Source organism: Rhipicephalus microplus, unplaced genomic scaffold (assembly GCF_043290135.1).
Source record: "Rhipicephalus microplus isolate Deutch F79 unplaced genomic scaffold, USDA_Rmic scaffold_14, whole genome shotgun sequence".
Lineage (NCBI taxonomy): Eukaryota > Metazoa > Arthropoda > Arachnida > Ixodida > Ixodidae > Rhipicephalus > Rhipicephalus microplus.
In genome coordinates, this window is record NW_027464587.1 from 7,592,409 (window position 1) to 7,608,873 (window position 16,465).

Sequence of the window (16,465 nt, forward strand, 5' to 3'; positions counted from 1 at the left end):
TTCTGTCTGCCAAGCCCCGATAGCAAAGGACGTGTCCATTCTGTAGCACAGTATAGGCCTCATCTGTCCTCCTAACCTCACTTAGCCCTATTATATCCCATTTACCACCCTCTAGCTCCTCGAATAGTACAGCTAGACTTCCGTCACTAGATAAGGTTCTTGCGTTAAACGTTGCCAAGTTCAGGTTCCAATGGCGGCCTGTGCGGATCCAGAGATTCTTAGCACCCTCTGCTGCGTTGCAGATCTGACCGCCGCCACGGTCAGTTGCTTCGTAGCTGCTGGGAACTGAGGGCAGTGAGTTATTTGACGTATGCATGTGGGAGGTAGTGGCCAGATACTGCACCAGGGTGGCCAATCCTTCTATGGTGAGAGAGTGCGCTCCCAGCGGTGGTTACCGGTGAGGCCGCACCCCAGGCCTCTTAATGCAGTTCCATCAACACGCGGATTTTTTTTTTTTTTTTTTTCCGGTTGGGAGCTGCGCGGCACCGGGATTTGAACCACGGACCTCTTGCATGCGAGGCGGATGCTCTAACCACTACGCCATCGCCGCACCCGGATTGTTATGTTCTAAATGTAGATTTCAGCGGTGTATCAGTCAAGTTTGTGGTTATTTTTATAAAAATGTTTTAATGAAATGAGATTTCTGCTGATTACCCCCTTAATTAAGGGTCTAGAGAGTACGGAGTTGGGCCTCCGATTAGCCTATGGGGTGCTGTTTATTGATATATTGAGAGGACAAAATTTAAATTCGTTTGTGAGGTGATGTTACCAAATTAATCTTTTTAGTGATTAGGATTAATTTTGGTCACAAAATAGTTCCGGTACTATTACTCCTGTCCTGATGAAACCTGAGCGGCGACAGGTCTACAATTAGGGCTTTGCACTGTATGAGTTAGAAGTTTCCCGGTAGGTTATTAGCAAAGTTAAAAGCGATCGTAAGGGGAAAAAAAAACTAAAAAAAACACGAGGTTCTAGACTTTGATCTGACGGGCTTACCTTTCTCCCGAGCCACCCTCCTCCTCTGAGCGAGGGAAGACGCGGGCACCACACGTTTATTAGCGGTTTTCGTTATATTCTTTCTAACGCTGTATCTTCCGGTTACCTTAAGCTATCAAAATTATTTTTACACGGAAAAAAACGGACTGTTGTGTTCTAAAAGAAGATATTAGCTATTTTTCGGTGGCGTTTGTAGCTCCTTTTGAAAATTTGTTTTAATGAAATGAGCTCTTTGCTGATTACCACCTTAATTAAGGGCCTAGAGTGTACAGAATTGGGCCTCCTGGTAGCCTATGGGGTGCGGATTATTATTATATTAAGCAGACAAAATTTAAATGTGTTTGCGAGGTGATATTACCGATTGATTGATTGATATGTGGGATTTAACGTCCCAAAACCACCTTATGATTATGAGAGACGCCGTAGTGGAGGGCTCCGGAAATTTTGACCACCTGGGGTTCTTTAACGTGCACCCAAATCTGAGCACACGGGCCTACAACATTTCCGCCTCCATCGGAAATGCAGCCGCCGCAGCCGGGATTTGAACCCGCGACCTGCGGGTCAGCAGCCGAGCACCTTAGCCACTAGACCACTGTGGGGGGGCCGAGGTGATATTACCAATTTAATCTTTTTAGTGATTAGGCTTAATTTTGATTGCGGAATAACTCTGGAACTATTAAACCTAGCCTGATCAAACTTCAGTAACGTCAGGTCTACCCTAAGGACTTTCAACTTTACAAATAAGAAGTTTCGCGGTAGAATATTAACAAAGCTACAAGCGATCGTAAAAAAACACGTGGTCTGACTGTTGTTGTTTTCACAGATTCACACAGTTTTCCGCTCCTAAAATTTAAAATTTTCGTTTGTAATAGCAGTATTTGTAGCGGTTGAACTCCTTGTATCTTCACGAACAAATAGACACCACTCTGACCCTCCTTGAACCAACATTGCTAAAGTTATAGGCAGATATGTGCAGAGCTCACTTACACGTGCTGCTGACGCGGCCGCTCCCGTGGCTCCCTCCTACTCACCGTATATGTATACGTATCTATATATATGAAAACTCAAGAAAGAAAAACAAATCACAATGCACTGAGACACGCTTATCTTTGCCCTGCGAATGGGGTAAGGGGGTGACTTTGATCGGAACAATTGCATTTAGTTGCCGGGCGCACAAAGATCACTTCGCTCGCTGCACAGGCGCTGTTTGCAAAAAGAGTGCGCTTTCCAAACACAGCGAAGTAACAACTGGGGCACTTGTTAGTTTGCACTCATATCTGTACCTGTCATTTAGCTTTGTGCCTCATTTTCGTTTAAACAGTGCATTAGGTATCGAGCAGTAAATGTTGATGTGCAACACTTGTGCGTGAGCAGCACGCTCCATGTTTCGATCTGCTTGCTGTTGTCAGCATTACATTTCAAGTTGTTTCTTATCACATCTATTGCCTCGCCCTTGCAGCGAAACTGTGACTTTTCTTAATATTGAACAACTGTGTCTTCACCACCAAGGAGATGTCAGATTAGGCGCTGATGGAAACTCTCCGAGACCACAGTGACGAAGGATCTTTGGAGGTCGACTCGTCACGCGCTTCCGTTTTTCGCTGCGCCGCGAGTTCGTAGGCTGGTAGCTTTCACGATTAGCCATGTAGTTCTGGGAACACGATGGCGTGTTGAATGCGATGCAGTGAATGCGATAGCAAAAAAATTGTAATGCTATGAGACGTAAGACTCGGAGCCAACTCGTTTGGACCTGATATTGCGAAGCTCCTCCAAAATGATAGCGTGAGCACATACACCCGCTTCGGACGGAAGTGATTTTTTTACACAGTCCCTTCACGTTGAAACTGCGCTGATACTCACCGAGAAGCACACCAGCGATCGCAACCACCCAATCCAAGTTCATTATTGCTACGCGAATGATCCCCCTTCCCACCTCCCCGAGTTATTTCATGCTCGTTAAAGACAGGTGGTTTACTTGGTTTACTTTTTGTTAAAGCATTCGACGGCAGTTCTAACATGCAGGAGATGTTATCTTATGCACTTTCCAGGCCATAGAGATAAACTGACTCATTCGATCTTTGTTTCAGTGCTCACCCGCTTTTACCAGCTCGTGAAAGTTATGATGCGCGGGGGCATGTCATCAATTTGGACTTGTTAAACATGGCAACGACGACAAAAATCCACTGAAAGTGTCCATATAATTGTTATCGCTATAATAGCGTGGTTTTTTACTGTAAAATAAGTGTTTTGGGTAAGCTCTGCCTTCACTCCCCCTTTTGTTTAGTTTATGCGTCTATTTTTCAAATTTTTCGTACCGAACCTGCATATAAGGAAATCCTCTTTATAACAAATGTTTATGTGAATTTATCAATTTCATTATATCCAAATTTAACTGTAGTTCATAAACTTCTCTAGCTTCCTGTGTGCTGTCAAATTCCAATCATCCTCGATTTAATTGAAACTTTTCAAATAAGAGAATTAAGCTCCTTTGAATACAACGGCATTGAATAATGCAGAGTGCCTAAGCAAGCTTTGTCGTATAGCAAAAGGTTCGTTAGATGTGGCAGCGAAGACGATGACATATTCATAATCGCACGGGTACGCTTTCGCGGCCCCGGCAACGGCAGCCACGATCTCGGCTAAGCATTGATGCAGTCAGCAACAGCTGCACCGTCACCTGCACCGATGAAGTCACTTACTGTCCATGATGGTGCAGGGAAACACTGCTAAGTTGCAGGATTCACTGAGGCACTACACGCCATTGACAGGCGTCATGGCGCACCCAAAGTCCTCACCTGGCACACAAGGACAGTTTACGAGAGTGCTTTACTTGACGTCGCTCTTAACGCCAGTGATGATTTTTATCGCTAAGTGCGGATCAAATGTTTAGTTCAACTCCTGAATAAAGGTTTATCAAGAACAAGGCGAGAAGTACACAAGGTGCAAAAGACAACGCCGAGTCCCCACCATGGACATGTAGGCAATATCGATGTCACTTGCGGCTTTGTAGTTGGCAGCCGCTGCTTTGAGCTGCTTTGATGCGAAAAGCTAGAAAAAGCGTAGCTTCTGAGACATGTGTATTAAAACCGAAAACATTAAAAATATGTCACGAGGTAGCGCATCTCGAAAGCCATGCTTTTTAAGCTCGCAAGACCATCGCATGCCATTGTGCTTTAACAAACAAGGTGGGGAAAGCGAACATTGCAACAAGATTGCTGAGTGATTTTGCATTATAATTTTGGTGTAGTTGGGAATCGGTCTTTTTAAAAAACACTACGCCCGCTCATAAGACCGTGCATGAAACATACCGGTGCCCTTGCAAGCGCTGCCCTACAAACCAGCAGATCAGCCCGATAGAATAACAACGCCTTTTTGTCACCTGTGCGCTAAATGGAATCGGAACTTGTTAGAACACGGCTGCGAATTGATCAACATTTGATAAGAAAAATGCACTTCTTAGACTTTGGCACAGCACAGCCTATGATACATGGTATGTTCCGCTGTGCGGGAGTTGAATATATGGGGCACCAGTCCTATGCTTCTGCATGGGAAATTCGAGGAAAATTCACAACTGCTCGATATAGCCAATAATTCGATATATCCGAGTTTGATATTTTCGGGATCAACTGTACAACTTAGCCGAACTCACTCAGATACCGACTCACGAATAATTTCGTCAACTGGATTCACTCGGACTCAGACTGAGAAAAATTTTCCTCTAGCTCACTTGGGCTCAGACTTACTAAAGTACAACTCTTCCGGACTCACTCAGATTCAAACTCGAGTAAGAATAAATCAGCCAGACTCACTCGGACTTATGCCTCAATATGAGTCTGACTGAGTCGACTCATGAGTGAGTTTGCTGACCTATGTTCCTGGGACACTTATTTTCGAAATGTATATTTCAAATTTTTTTCTTTTGAATATTTTTGCATATATAGAGTTTCAAAAATTATACTTTCACATTTTTATTCATTCCAAAATATTTTTGTCGCTCTACAACTTATAAAATAGCATTTGATTGAGCATAATTAGGTACCCTGTCATGCATGCTCGAGTACTTTTCAAACTGGAAAACGCAAGACATAAAAAGAAACCATTTTCTGGTGGTAACGAAAAAGTTAATGATGATGATTGCTCACCTGGCGGCTCTGGGTGAACAGCAGCACGCGGTGATTCTGCTTCTTCCACAGCCGCAGCAAGGATTCAATGACAGCCATCTTTGCTGAGCGGCCAGGGAACCCGTAGCGCATCTCGGGGGGCAGGGTGGAAACGTCGGTGTCGGCAAACACTTTTGGTCCCCCGTCATACAGGTCAGGGTGGTTGCAGATCTTGCGCAGGTTCATCAGGCCCACAAACACCTGTGCACCATGACACTTACACCTCAGCTGGCAGTAATCCTGACACTGCTACTGCTGAAAGAAATGTGTCAGGTAAGTACTGCTCAATAGGCTTCTACGAATGATGATTTTGGTCAAATAATTTAGAATCAAATTTGAATAGTATATAACATGTTGTAAAGAATTGATTGATTGATAAGTGGGGTTTAACGTCCCAAAACCACCATATGATTATGAGAGACGCCGTAGTGGAGGGCTCCGGAAATTTCGACCACCTGGTGTTTTTTAACATGCACCCAAATCTGAGCACATGGGCCTACAGCATTTCCGCCTCCATCAGAAATGCAGCCGCCGCAGCTGGGATTCGAACCCGCAACCTACGGGTCAGCAGCCAAGTACCTTGGCCACTAGACCACCACGACGGGGCAGAGATGTTGTAAAGAAAAATGGGCATATTTGCCATGACCTAACTAACCTGTGCAATATATACATGCTTTTAATTGAAACAAGGCCAGTGCAAATGCCATTTTTTTGGTTCAAAGGAAGTGGAACTGTGAATAGTAGCCGGATTTGACTTTTGGTAAAATAACGTGTAAAATATGTTAAGTTTTAAAGAAATTACTATACGTAGAGCATACAAGCTGGTATAACCAGCTTTTAAACTTAAAAAAAAATGCTGAATCAATCAATAATATATTAATTTAACCTTGAAGTGAGGCTTCACGGCTTAGCATTCCTATACTGCAGTAAACCACCCTTACAAAAGATTAAATGCACACTAATATCAATGAGAACTACCGTATTTACTCGCGTAATTCTCACACTCGCATAATTCTCGGGCCAACCCCCTTCACCCAAGAAAAATAAGATTTTTTTTTTCTCGAGTAATTATTGCACCCCCGAAAACTGCCACAATAATGTCGTCTGCTCGTTCCAGCCACTGATGATGATAGTGCACACCATCTGGCCCCATCTCTTAAGCATCAAGCATACTATTGCATGCAGATTCAATCCAATCCAAGCCAAGCCAAAGTGACCAGTGCCCATTGCGGCGTTTTTTGTAAGCTGTGTCAGTAATCTTGGCACGTTATGGGGTGATACCGAAACTACACGGCTGCTTCAAGTTACAAGTGATAGATGATGCACTAAACGACGGCAACAGGGCCGCCGGTAGGCCCTTCGGAGTCTATGACTTTTGTGTTCGCTACTGGTGACGGCAGCTGAAAGCCACCAAGACGCATTGGGCCTGCCGTGTGCCTAAAACTGGGATTAATGGTAAACTTTATTTCTTCAGAAGGAAACTGAGGACGATTCTGTTAAATAGCCATCAGCCCAATACTGACGTCCTACGCTTACCTTTTGAGGGCTCCTGTTGAGCGACGAACGCTCCCGCTACGCCCACAATGCCCACAAGCTTTGCATATGATATTTTAATTCTCGACTATTTGCTTCCACTTTTTGTGTCTCAAATAAATCTTGCCTTGTGTTGAACCTCTGCTTTTATTGTTGAGGTAAGTTCTAATTATTACTTCTTAAAGCTTGCTGTAAGTTGCTGGTGCGAGAATCCCGTTTTGCGGCCACTTCGTTTTCTTTTTCGCTCGGTACGTTTTCATGGAAGGTTTTCCCCGCGTAGTTCTCGCACCCCCCAACTTTACATCAGTTTTGCAGCAAAAAAAGTGCGAGGATTATGCGAGTAAATACGGTAATTTACAATTATTGAGAAAAGTTTTCAACTAACAATAGCCGTGCTTCAGTTAAAACTTTATTGGGTACCACACCGCCACTGCACCAGGGAAAATATAAGGGATGTTACTACAAGTAAATGTATCAAAATGTAAAGAGCTCGCGGTAATGGCAACAGATGGCACTGACTACACTCCCATGTTTAATGAACATATACAGTCAATCCTGGATGTACGTAACTTGAATAGGAACGTGAAATTGTTCGATATATTATTCATAATTTGAAAATGCAAAATATGTATTTCATTCGTAAATTAGAGAATGTTAGGCGTCGAAACAGTTTTCAAAAATCGTAACATGGGTTTACATAACGATTCACTCACAGTACGATAAAGAACAAGGTGTGAACGTCCTCTTCTGCAAGTTCACATGCTTTATTTCACTTGAAAACAGTCCATAAGCTTGTCTCACCTCCTGCACGCCGTGAAGTTCCTCAATATCTTAAAGCTTTCCAAATGAGCGAATTCAACTCATTCAGAAACAACAGCGTTGATTGACGCTGAACACTGTGGTCTGTGGTAAGCTGGGTAGAGTATTAAAAGGTAGGTCTGTGGTGAAAGCAACACACTTCCGCGGCACCGGCCACGTCAACCACGAACTCTGTATCCATGCAGTCGGAAGCAGGGACATTGTCATCTGCGCCAATGAAGCCGCTCGCTGTCCGAGGTGGTGCCCGGAAATGCTAACAAGTTGTAAAATTGATTGAAGCATCGTACACCGTTGTCAGCAGTCAGGACACACTCAATGTCATCACCTGGAACCGAAGCCCGCAAACAAACAGTTTACCATTATGTTTTACTTGACGTTGCTCCTAGCACCAGTCATGATTTTTATCGCTACAAGAGGATCACTGTTTAGTTCCGTCTACAAAATGATAAATTATCTGGAACGAGGTGAGAAGTACACAAGTCGAGAAGCCACAAGACACAATGCTGCCCGCAAACAATAAACAAGCAAGCTCCCACCGTCGACATGTTGGTGGTAGCGATAGCACTTATGCCTTTGTTGTTTTGTAGCAGGCAGCCACTGCTTGGGTGCGGAAGACAAAAAAAAAAGAGCGTAGCCTCCGAGATATGCAAACTAAAACAAAAAGCACCAAAATTCGTCACGAGGGTGCACACCTCGGAGGCCATGCTTTTCAGTCCCGCAAGCCATCCTGCATAAGGGAATGTGAACGTGGAAACGAGACCGCCGAATCACTTCGCTTTGGAGTGTTTGGCAAAGACTCTTTCTTTTTTTTTCATAAACCAAGCCCACACGATAAAATCTGCAGATTGCGCATTAAGAATACAAGTGCATTCGCAAGCGCTGTTCCACGAGCTCGAATAGCGCGATCGAGTTTTACCTTTCACGACATGCACGCGAGAAGAGATCGAAAATCAGAAGTACAGAAGCTTGGGAGATTTTATAAGACATTAAGGAACGAATTCGAAGCCCAAAAAGCAAGGACCAAAGAGCAGAGAGTTGTGTAGCGCTCGTCGTGTCTACTCTTCTCTTCCATCCTTGTTTTCTGCGGTTCAAACTTTTTCTTTAAAATCAGAACTCGTTAGAACGCAGCCCAAAAATGATCACTACAGTCGAACTCGGTTATATCGAACACACATATATCGAATTGTCGGGAATATCGTATTCGCAAGTTATCTCCTTCAAATTCTTTTATAAAAGTATAGAAATTCTTAATGACATGCTTTGGCCGCAAAGAACAGACACACAAAGTAAAAGAACACTCAATGACAAGCACAAGCCGCTTGTGCTAGTTGTTGAGTATTCCTTTACTTTGTGTGCGTGTTATGTGCAGCCAAAGCCTGTCATTAAGCAAGTACTAACTAAGCCAACAATCAGTATTGTTACAATATAGAAATTCGCACAATTATATCGAACGGTATTTTTTATCCACCTTCGGATGTATCGAGCGCAAGCTGGAAGGTGCGTTTCAGCACTTGCCTGTACCATGCCTCCGCCAAAACGCAAAATGCTCGAAAAAAGTGAGGGCGAGCTTGAACTGCACAACTTCCAACTTGCCGAACGGTTTTTTTTTTTTTTCGTTTCTCTTTCTCTCTCTCATGCTTTCCCCGCGTATTTGTCGGCTCGGAGAGCAGAAACAATTTTTTGTTGCTGTTTTGCGAGTTTTGATCAGCCAACCACAGCTCGCGCCTTTTTGTTGCTTTCGCAGATCGGGTGGCCAACGTACCAACCCATGTGCAGCACGTGTGCTTGGTGTGCAGAGCCGCTGCAGACTCCTCGAATTTTTTACTTCTCGTGTAGCTATGGCCAGTGTCAAGAAGCACAAGACCCATGACATAGTGACAAAGTTGAAGGCTATTCAGATTGTTGAGGCGGGCGAGAAATGTTAGACCGTTGCGGACGACTTCGGGATACCACGGAGCACTCCGAGTACCCTATTCGAGAACAAAGCAGATTATCAAGGCAAAGGCAGTGGAGCAGCGAACGTCTGGAGCCTGTCATGTGCGCACTTCTGCCCACGGGAATTTAGAAAAGGCACTTTATGCCTGGTTTTTAGAAGTGCGCGCGAAAAACAGTTTGGTGAATGGCCCGATGCTGATCGCCAAGGCCAAATGCTTTGCCGCTGCACTCGGTGAAACAAGTTCGCTGACAACAGCAGGTGGCTTCACCGATTTAAGCAGCGCTACTACATCGTTGGCAAAACCAATTGTACCGAAAGTGAAGCAACCAGCAGCCAGGACATCCAGCAGTGGATGAAGAAGTAGTGACCGAAAATCTCAGCAAAGTTTTCTCTTGCGGAGATCTTCAATGCCTAGCAAGACCTGAAGACGGACACAGTAGTCAACGGCTTCTGCAAGGCAAGCTTCAAGACGGTGGTACTTGTGGCTTGTTGACCATCACCATAGCTCAGCGGTAGAGCATCGGACGCATTATTTGAAAGATGCAGATTCGGTTCTGCCGGTGGCAAGTGATCGTTTCCTCCACTTTTTTTTCTTCACATTCGCGCTACATTTACATGTAGCATACTGTATTGCATGCTGTATTGGCATTCCATTGGCATTATTGTCCCTTGAATTTACCCTTTCCATCGTGCAGATGCATTTGAATATGGCCCCCACCTGTCAGAATTATTCTCAGAAGTGCTTGCAACTGGTATGAATTTGCTTCGCTTATTCTTCCTCGGTGGCGTCGTGTAATTTTCTTATGGATTGAAAGAGAAATGAGAGACCGCGATGACAAGACAAACGCACTTTATCACGCAAAAAATAGAAAGCACGAACACTCAAAATTACATAAGACAATGCATGCACACAAAACTAGGCTGTACGGTGCAGCGAAACCCACACTAACGATCAGCCATGCTTTGCGTCATGTCTAGCTCTAGCCAGTATCTAGTCAAGATGGCGCCTCATTAATCAAATGTTCTTACAGTTCACGTCGACTCCATACCTTTGCCATATGGACGATTTGTCTAGTGCGTTGTTGACGTCCTTTGCAGGCTCCTAACATTGCAGCTGGTTGTTCCACAAACGAGGTGTTTGTCCTCATTGCCGTTGTCTTGGTCTTCTTTGTCTTCTTGGGCCCAGCTATGTTAAACCTAACTCATCAGGGGCGTTGTCAGATGTTGACGAGGCACTTGGATGACTGCAGTAGGGGCCCCGACTGTTATGGCATGAAGTGGAAGAACTGTAGACACACCAGAAACTGCGGTGAAAGGGTGCGGCAAGTTCGGGCAGCCTCACTCGAGTTTTCAGAGGTCGATGGCCTCTACGTCGACTATCTTGAGAACCGGGTGGCTACTGCTTCCACCGCTGTAGCTGCGCTGTCTTCCCTGATCTTTGCAGCTCGAAACGCGACAACACAGCTCATCGTACATCACGGCTTGGGTCGCGTGCCCCGAGCTTTTCAATCTTGTGCACGAAGGCGTATGTGCACCATCGGGGCCTCGTGCACCATTGCCCTTTTTCCAACATTTGGCACGTGCCTTGCGCCTTTTTGCTCATGACACCTCCACTGCAGTGAAAACAACTTCATAAAGCACAAAGGTTACAGGCGGACTAATATACAGTTTGCCTATTTGTTCATTTCCCATACCTCGAAATTTTCAATATTTTTAATTCAAATCAAAATGAATTCAGGTACTGTAACATTCATTCGAATATTCAAGGCATTCAAGTATTTGCACAAGCCTATCACATAATCTATGCAGTTTTTCTTTTTTTTTAAGGGGTGAAGATGTGTTTTCAGAGAAGAAATTCAATAATGCTACTAAGATCTTCCGATTTGGAGCAATTTTCAGAGCAGAAATTTTTTTATTTGGGAGCACTTTGGAGCACCAAAACTTCCCATTTTGAAGCACTTTGGAGCAGGTAATTATACGCATCTGTGAGTACTATGGAGCAGTTAACTTCACATCTTAGAATACACTGGAGAAGCACGTTGCATTTGAATTTGTGGGGCTGCTATCCCCCATGTGAAGTCATTTGCGCCTCATGACACACTCCCATCTCACGGATAGGCCACATTTAGAGTTAACAACCATTGAGCGGTACTTCCGCGTGTTATATAATCATCATCATGATGGTTAGAGCGGTTGTGCCAGGAGTGACGCGTGGCGGTGAAGATGGGTGATGGCACATCAGACATGAGTGGTTCTCTTTCTGGTGCATGGCGGCTGGTGTAGATGGTTGCCTCCTGACAGGGTCTCGCAGGATGTGGCGACCACAGGCTGTGGGTCCCTGCCAGTGAGTTAAACATCAATGCCACCGCCCTTGCATTACCTTTCAATTTGTTAATGTCTATAAAACGCATTGCAGTATATAATAAGGTTGCATTTAGCGTGTTGATCACAAGTAAATCCTCTCTGTAAACACAGTTCAATCAATGTTTTTCTATGGTTTCCCCAACCTGTGTCTGCTCATTCCGAAATAAGCGGTCTCATTGTGAGACGCCTCACATTCAAGGACATGAATAAATACTTTGGGGCTCTTGTGAAGAGCTAGAAATATTTCAATTCACTGAAAATGTCATGCAGCCAATCATCTTAAGAGCACTTTTTATTACACTCGGTGATGCGAAAACAATAGAATTTTGCAGTGAGCTGAACAACTTGTCCGACGATTACTTTTGTGGCAAATACACGAAATGGTGGTTCCACAAAATTGTTCTTCATGAAATAGCAAGTTGTTATCAGCAGACATGGTAGACGGCGACGTACAGCGATGCCTCAAGACTAAACCCTGATAATGTAACAAATGCGTTCTCTAGGATGACTCAAAAAAGAAAGAAGCTCTTTTTTTTTCACTATCAATTTTATTGCTGGGCATAACACGATGTCACTTGACTAGCCTCATAAAGCCAACCTCCTCCGACACTGCCTTGCCTCTCTCTGAGGCCTATCTGTGTTGCAGCGAAAACAATTCTTGCAGTGCTTTCAGACTTTCATTTGTGGATGAACCGGTTGCCCTTGCAGATATGAAGATACGCTTCAATGGAGCTTCCGCAAAAATGTCAGAAAGTGCGTTCAAAGACAACTACACAATTTAACAAACTTAGTTTTCCTTTTGCAGCAAAGTTGTATATGACTAGGGCATTCTGTCTGTACATCTAAACCCCACTAGTGCCCTCTAAAAAGCAGCGGAAAAAGAAAAATCAACTTCACTAGCTCTTACAACTGCCTTTAGGTTTTGAGTTTATTCTTTATTCTTTATTCAAAAAAAACCTTACAGGCCCCAGAACAGGGCATTGGGTAAGGGGGGGGGGGGGGAATCGGAATGGTACAGACAGGTAACGAACAGTTTACAGGCAGGATCAGTGCAAGAACAACGAAAAACTATATAGATATATAAATGAAATCACATCTTAGGCTATACAGCGCGAGGTAAATTTGAGGGAATACAGCACTTGTTGATATGAACATGGCGATAGAGGGATACATTTTAAAAATAAAAGACAAGGAGAATATAAATCACCGTTACGCAATGCACTCAGAATACAGAAACAGGGTCACATGGTGAACAGAGTGAGTAGCTGACGGCGAAATGTATCGGGATTAGATATGGAGGCTATGCAATCAGGGAGGTCATTCCAAAGACGAACGGCCCGAGGCAGTGGTGATGAATTGAATGCATTAGTTGACCCGTATATGCGCATGAAGCTGAACTGATTATGCAATCTGCGTGAAAAAGAGTGAGGTGTTTGAAGCTGAAGCCGCGTTCGTTTGTTAGAGGTAATATATTTCTGGAACAGACAGAGAAGAGCAATATTGCGACGGCTATCCAATGACGGCAGCTGAAGGTCTGATTTAATTTGCGTTATGTTTGACGTGATGTTGTAGTTTCGTGATATGAAGCAGGCACCTCTATTTTGAATCCTTTCTACCATAATAATCAAGTAGTTTTGATGAGGAGACCAAATTGCTGAGGCGAATTCTAATATTGGCAGAATAAAGGTAAGAAAGGCTAGTTTTCGAATATTAGTAGGGGAATTTCTCAAGTTGCGGCGTAGGTAGCCCAGTGAACGTGATGCTTTGGCACAGGTAGACTCGATATGTGAGGCCCATGAAAGATTCTCTGTGAGAAGAACACCTAGGTATTTGTAGGAAGAAGTGTGGGAAAGCATGGTATTGTTCAAGTAATAGGAGAATTCAGAGTTTACGTGTTTACGGGTGAAAGACATTACCTCGCATTTTGTTAAGTTCAGTTTCATAAGCCACTTGTCGCACCAGTTACAAATATGGTTGAGATCTGCTTGAATGGTTAAGTGGTCATTACTGGAGTTTATAGAACGGTATATTATACAATCATCGGCAAATAGACGCATGCAAGAAGTAATCTCGGAGGGTAAGTCATTAATGCAGATTAAAAATAGTAAGGGCCCAAGGACGCTGCCTTGCGGTACGCCCGAACTAACAGAAGAAAAAGGGGACGCAATATTGTTAACAACAGTGAACTGCTGTCGAAAAGAAATGAAGTTTCGAATCCAGGTTAATGTTAAAGAATCAAGTCGTAGAGCAGATAGCTTAGAGATTAGTCGGCAATGGGGCACACGATCAAAGGCTTTAGAAAAATCAAGAAAGATACAGTCCGTTTGAAGGTTGCTGTTCATGTTTGAGTGTAAATCGGTGGTGAATTTAAACAGTTGTGTGTCACACAAAAATCCCTTTCTAAAACCATGCTGATTAGGAAAGAAAAAATTGTTCATCTCGAGGTGATTGTACACGTGTGAACTGATTATGTGCTCAAGCATTTTGCAGCATATGCAAGTTAAAGATATGGGTCGATAGTTGTCAGGCGAGTGAACATCTCGTTTTGTGAATTGGTTTTATCTTTCCTATTAACCAGTCGTCCGGTAGCATGCCAGATGTTAGAGATTGGTAAAAAATTTGGCATAATATTCTGCTTGATATGGGGAGGGTGTTCTTTAGTATCTTGGAATTAATGTTGTCAATACCGGCTGATGTGGATAATTTTAGGTTGTTAATGAGTGATCCAATGCCTCCAACAGTGACACTAATGGGTTCCATATAGGCGGCGTCAAGTTCAGGAAAACTAGGCACATTGGAAGAATCTTCCTGAGTGAAAACAGATGAGAAGAACCTGTTGAAAACAGAGGGGCAATCGGCGATAGGATTAGGTATTTTGTCAGTTCCATGTAAAGTAATAGTGTTAGTATCTCTGACCGGAGATATAGTTTGCCAAAATTTTTTGGGATTAGACTGAAGCAGGGAAGGTAGGTCCTGCGAGTAATATTTATCTTTAGCTGAGGTTATTGCTGAGCAGTAGGTTTTCAAACAGTGTTTGTATGCCTGCCATGCCCCATCAGTGCGCAAGCGTTTAGCCCTGTTGTACAACCGTTTCTTCTTGTTTCGCAGTTTGCTAAGGGACTTGCTGAACCAGGGGCTTAATTTATAGTTGGTTTTGGACACTAAGGGAACATTCTGATCGACTAGCGCTGTTAATTTATCTCTGTAGAGTACACAGTTTTCATTTACGGATCGACAAATGAAAGTAGGTAGTCACTCTTTAAAAAAAAATTGTTCTAGTTCTGTGTTAATGGCAGCGTAATTTCCTCTATTGTAATCGCGAATTCGTTTTGTTGTTTTGCCAGATACGGGCTTCGGGATGCTTAAATTAAGTTGGAGGAGGTTATGGTCACTAAAACCGCTCACATTTGAAATTGAAAGTATTGTGTCAGGAGCGTTGGTGAATACCAAGTCCAGGATATTGGAAGCACGGGTGGGTTCTTTGACAACTTAGAACAGGTTGAAATCCAACGTTAGATTTATTAGTTCTAGAGACGCTTGACATGAGGATGACATGTGTTCCCAGTCGATAAGAGGAAAATTAATGTCGCCAAGAAGATATACATGGTTAGATGGGCATGACTGAAGGGCATGAGAGATGCTATCACGCAAGTCCCCCAAAAAGGAATGATCAGAATCTGGTGCACGGTAACAAGCCCCAATTAATACCACACTAGATGACATAGACAAAGCTGCCCATACAATTTCGACGGAAAATTTCAAATCAATCCAATGCGAATGAAGCGTTTTCTTAATAGCAAGGAGTACGCCGCCACTGCGCCTATTTACGCGGTCGTTCCTATAAATTTTGTAAAGGTCGTTGTGAGGTAGTACTTCATTATCTCTTATATCTGGATTCAACCATGCCTCCGTTAGTACTACTATATCTGAATCGCTATCATCAAGAAAAGAACAAAACGTGTCACGTTTGTGTAACAAGCTTCGGATGTTCGTGTACGCGACCGAGAGTGGAAAGGCTGCTTGGGGCACGAGACGCGGCGCGTGCGAGTTTAAGCTTACATCTAGCTATCTGGTAGATTGAGCAACTGTGTCATTAACGGCATCATACACATATACCTTCTTATCCAAGTGAAGCTTGTCAAGGACCAACTTGTACGGCTTGTCGAATGATCTGGCAAAAGCGACCAACTTTCTTCTGGCCACACGTGTTGATGGCGCAAAGTCTTCCTCAATCGAAAAAGCTGTTCCCTTAAGCTTACGAGCTGCAGACAAGATGCTCTGTTTGTCCCTGAATGAAGATAATTTTGCTATAATGGGCCGTTTTTTTTCAATGGAAAATTTGCCCAGGCGGTGTACACGTTCATACTGCACACTTGTAGTGGCCAGTTCGAGTTTTTCTGCGCAGAATTTGACGACCTTTTCTTCAGACGCTGCCCAATTTTCTCTTTCGTCGTCCTCTAAACCGAAAAATATCACGTTGGAACGTCTTGATCTGTTTTCTGCATCGTCACATCTGGAAGTTATTTGTTGTAGCTGACTTGAGATATCATGCAAGGCATTTTGAGAAGGAACTACTTCAGGGGAAGCTGGATCGATTGCACCGGTTTCAAGAGCAGTTACTTTCGCTATAAGATTCTGGATTTTTCCATTAGTAGTT

The 16,465-nt window shown here is 43.6% G+C and overlaps 1 protein-coding gene and 1 non-coding gene across 9 annotated transcripts in view; both read right to left on the reverse strand.

Moving 5' to 3' along the window:
• Positions 1-16,465, reverse strand: part of LOC119181217 (DNA excision repair protein ERCC-6) — a 794,400-nt gene that overhangs the window by 236,918 nt on the left and 541,017 nt on the right. For all 8 annotated transcript variants that reach the window (XM_075882812.1, XM_075882811.1, XM_075882810.1 and 5 more), the window contains one exon: positions 5,139-5,357. In XM_075882812.1, the coding sequence (XP_075738927.1) occupies positions 5,139-5,357 (219 nt within the window). The remainder of the gene's footprint in view (positions 1-5,138; positions 5,358-16,465) is intronic.
• LOC142784546 (U4 spliceosomal RNA) lies at positions 6,997-7,131 on the reverse strand. Its single transcript, XR_012888696.1, has one exon. It is a non-coding gene; the product is annotated as a U4 spliceosomal RNA (small nuclear RNA).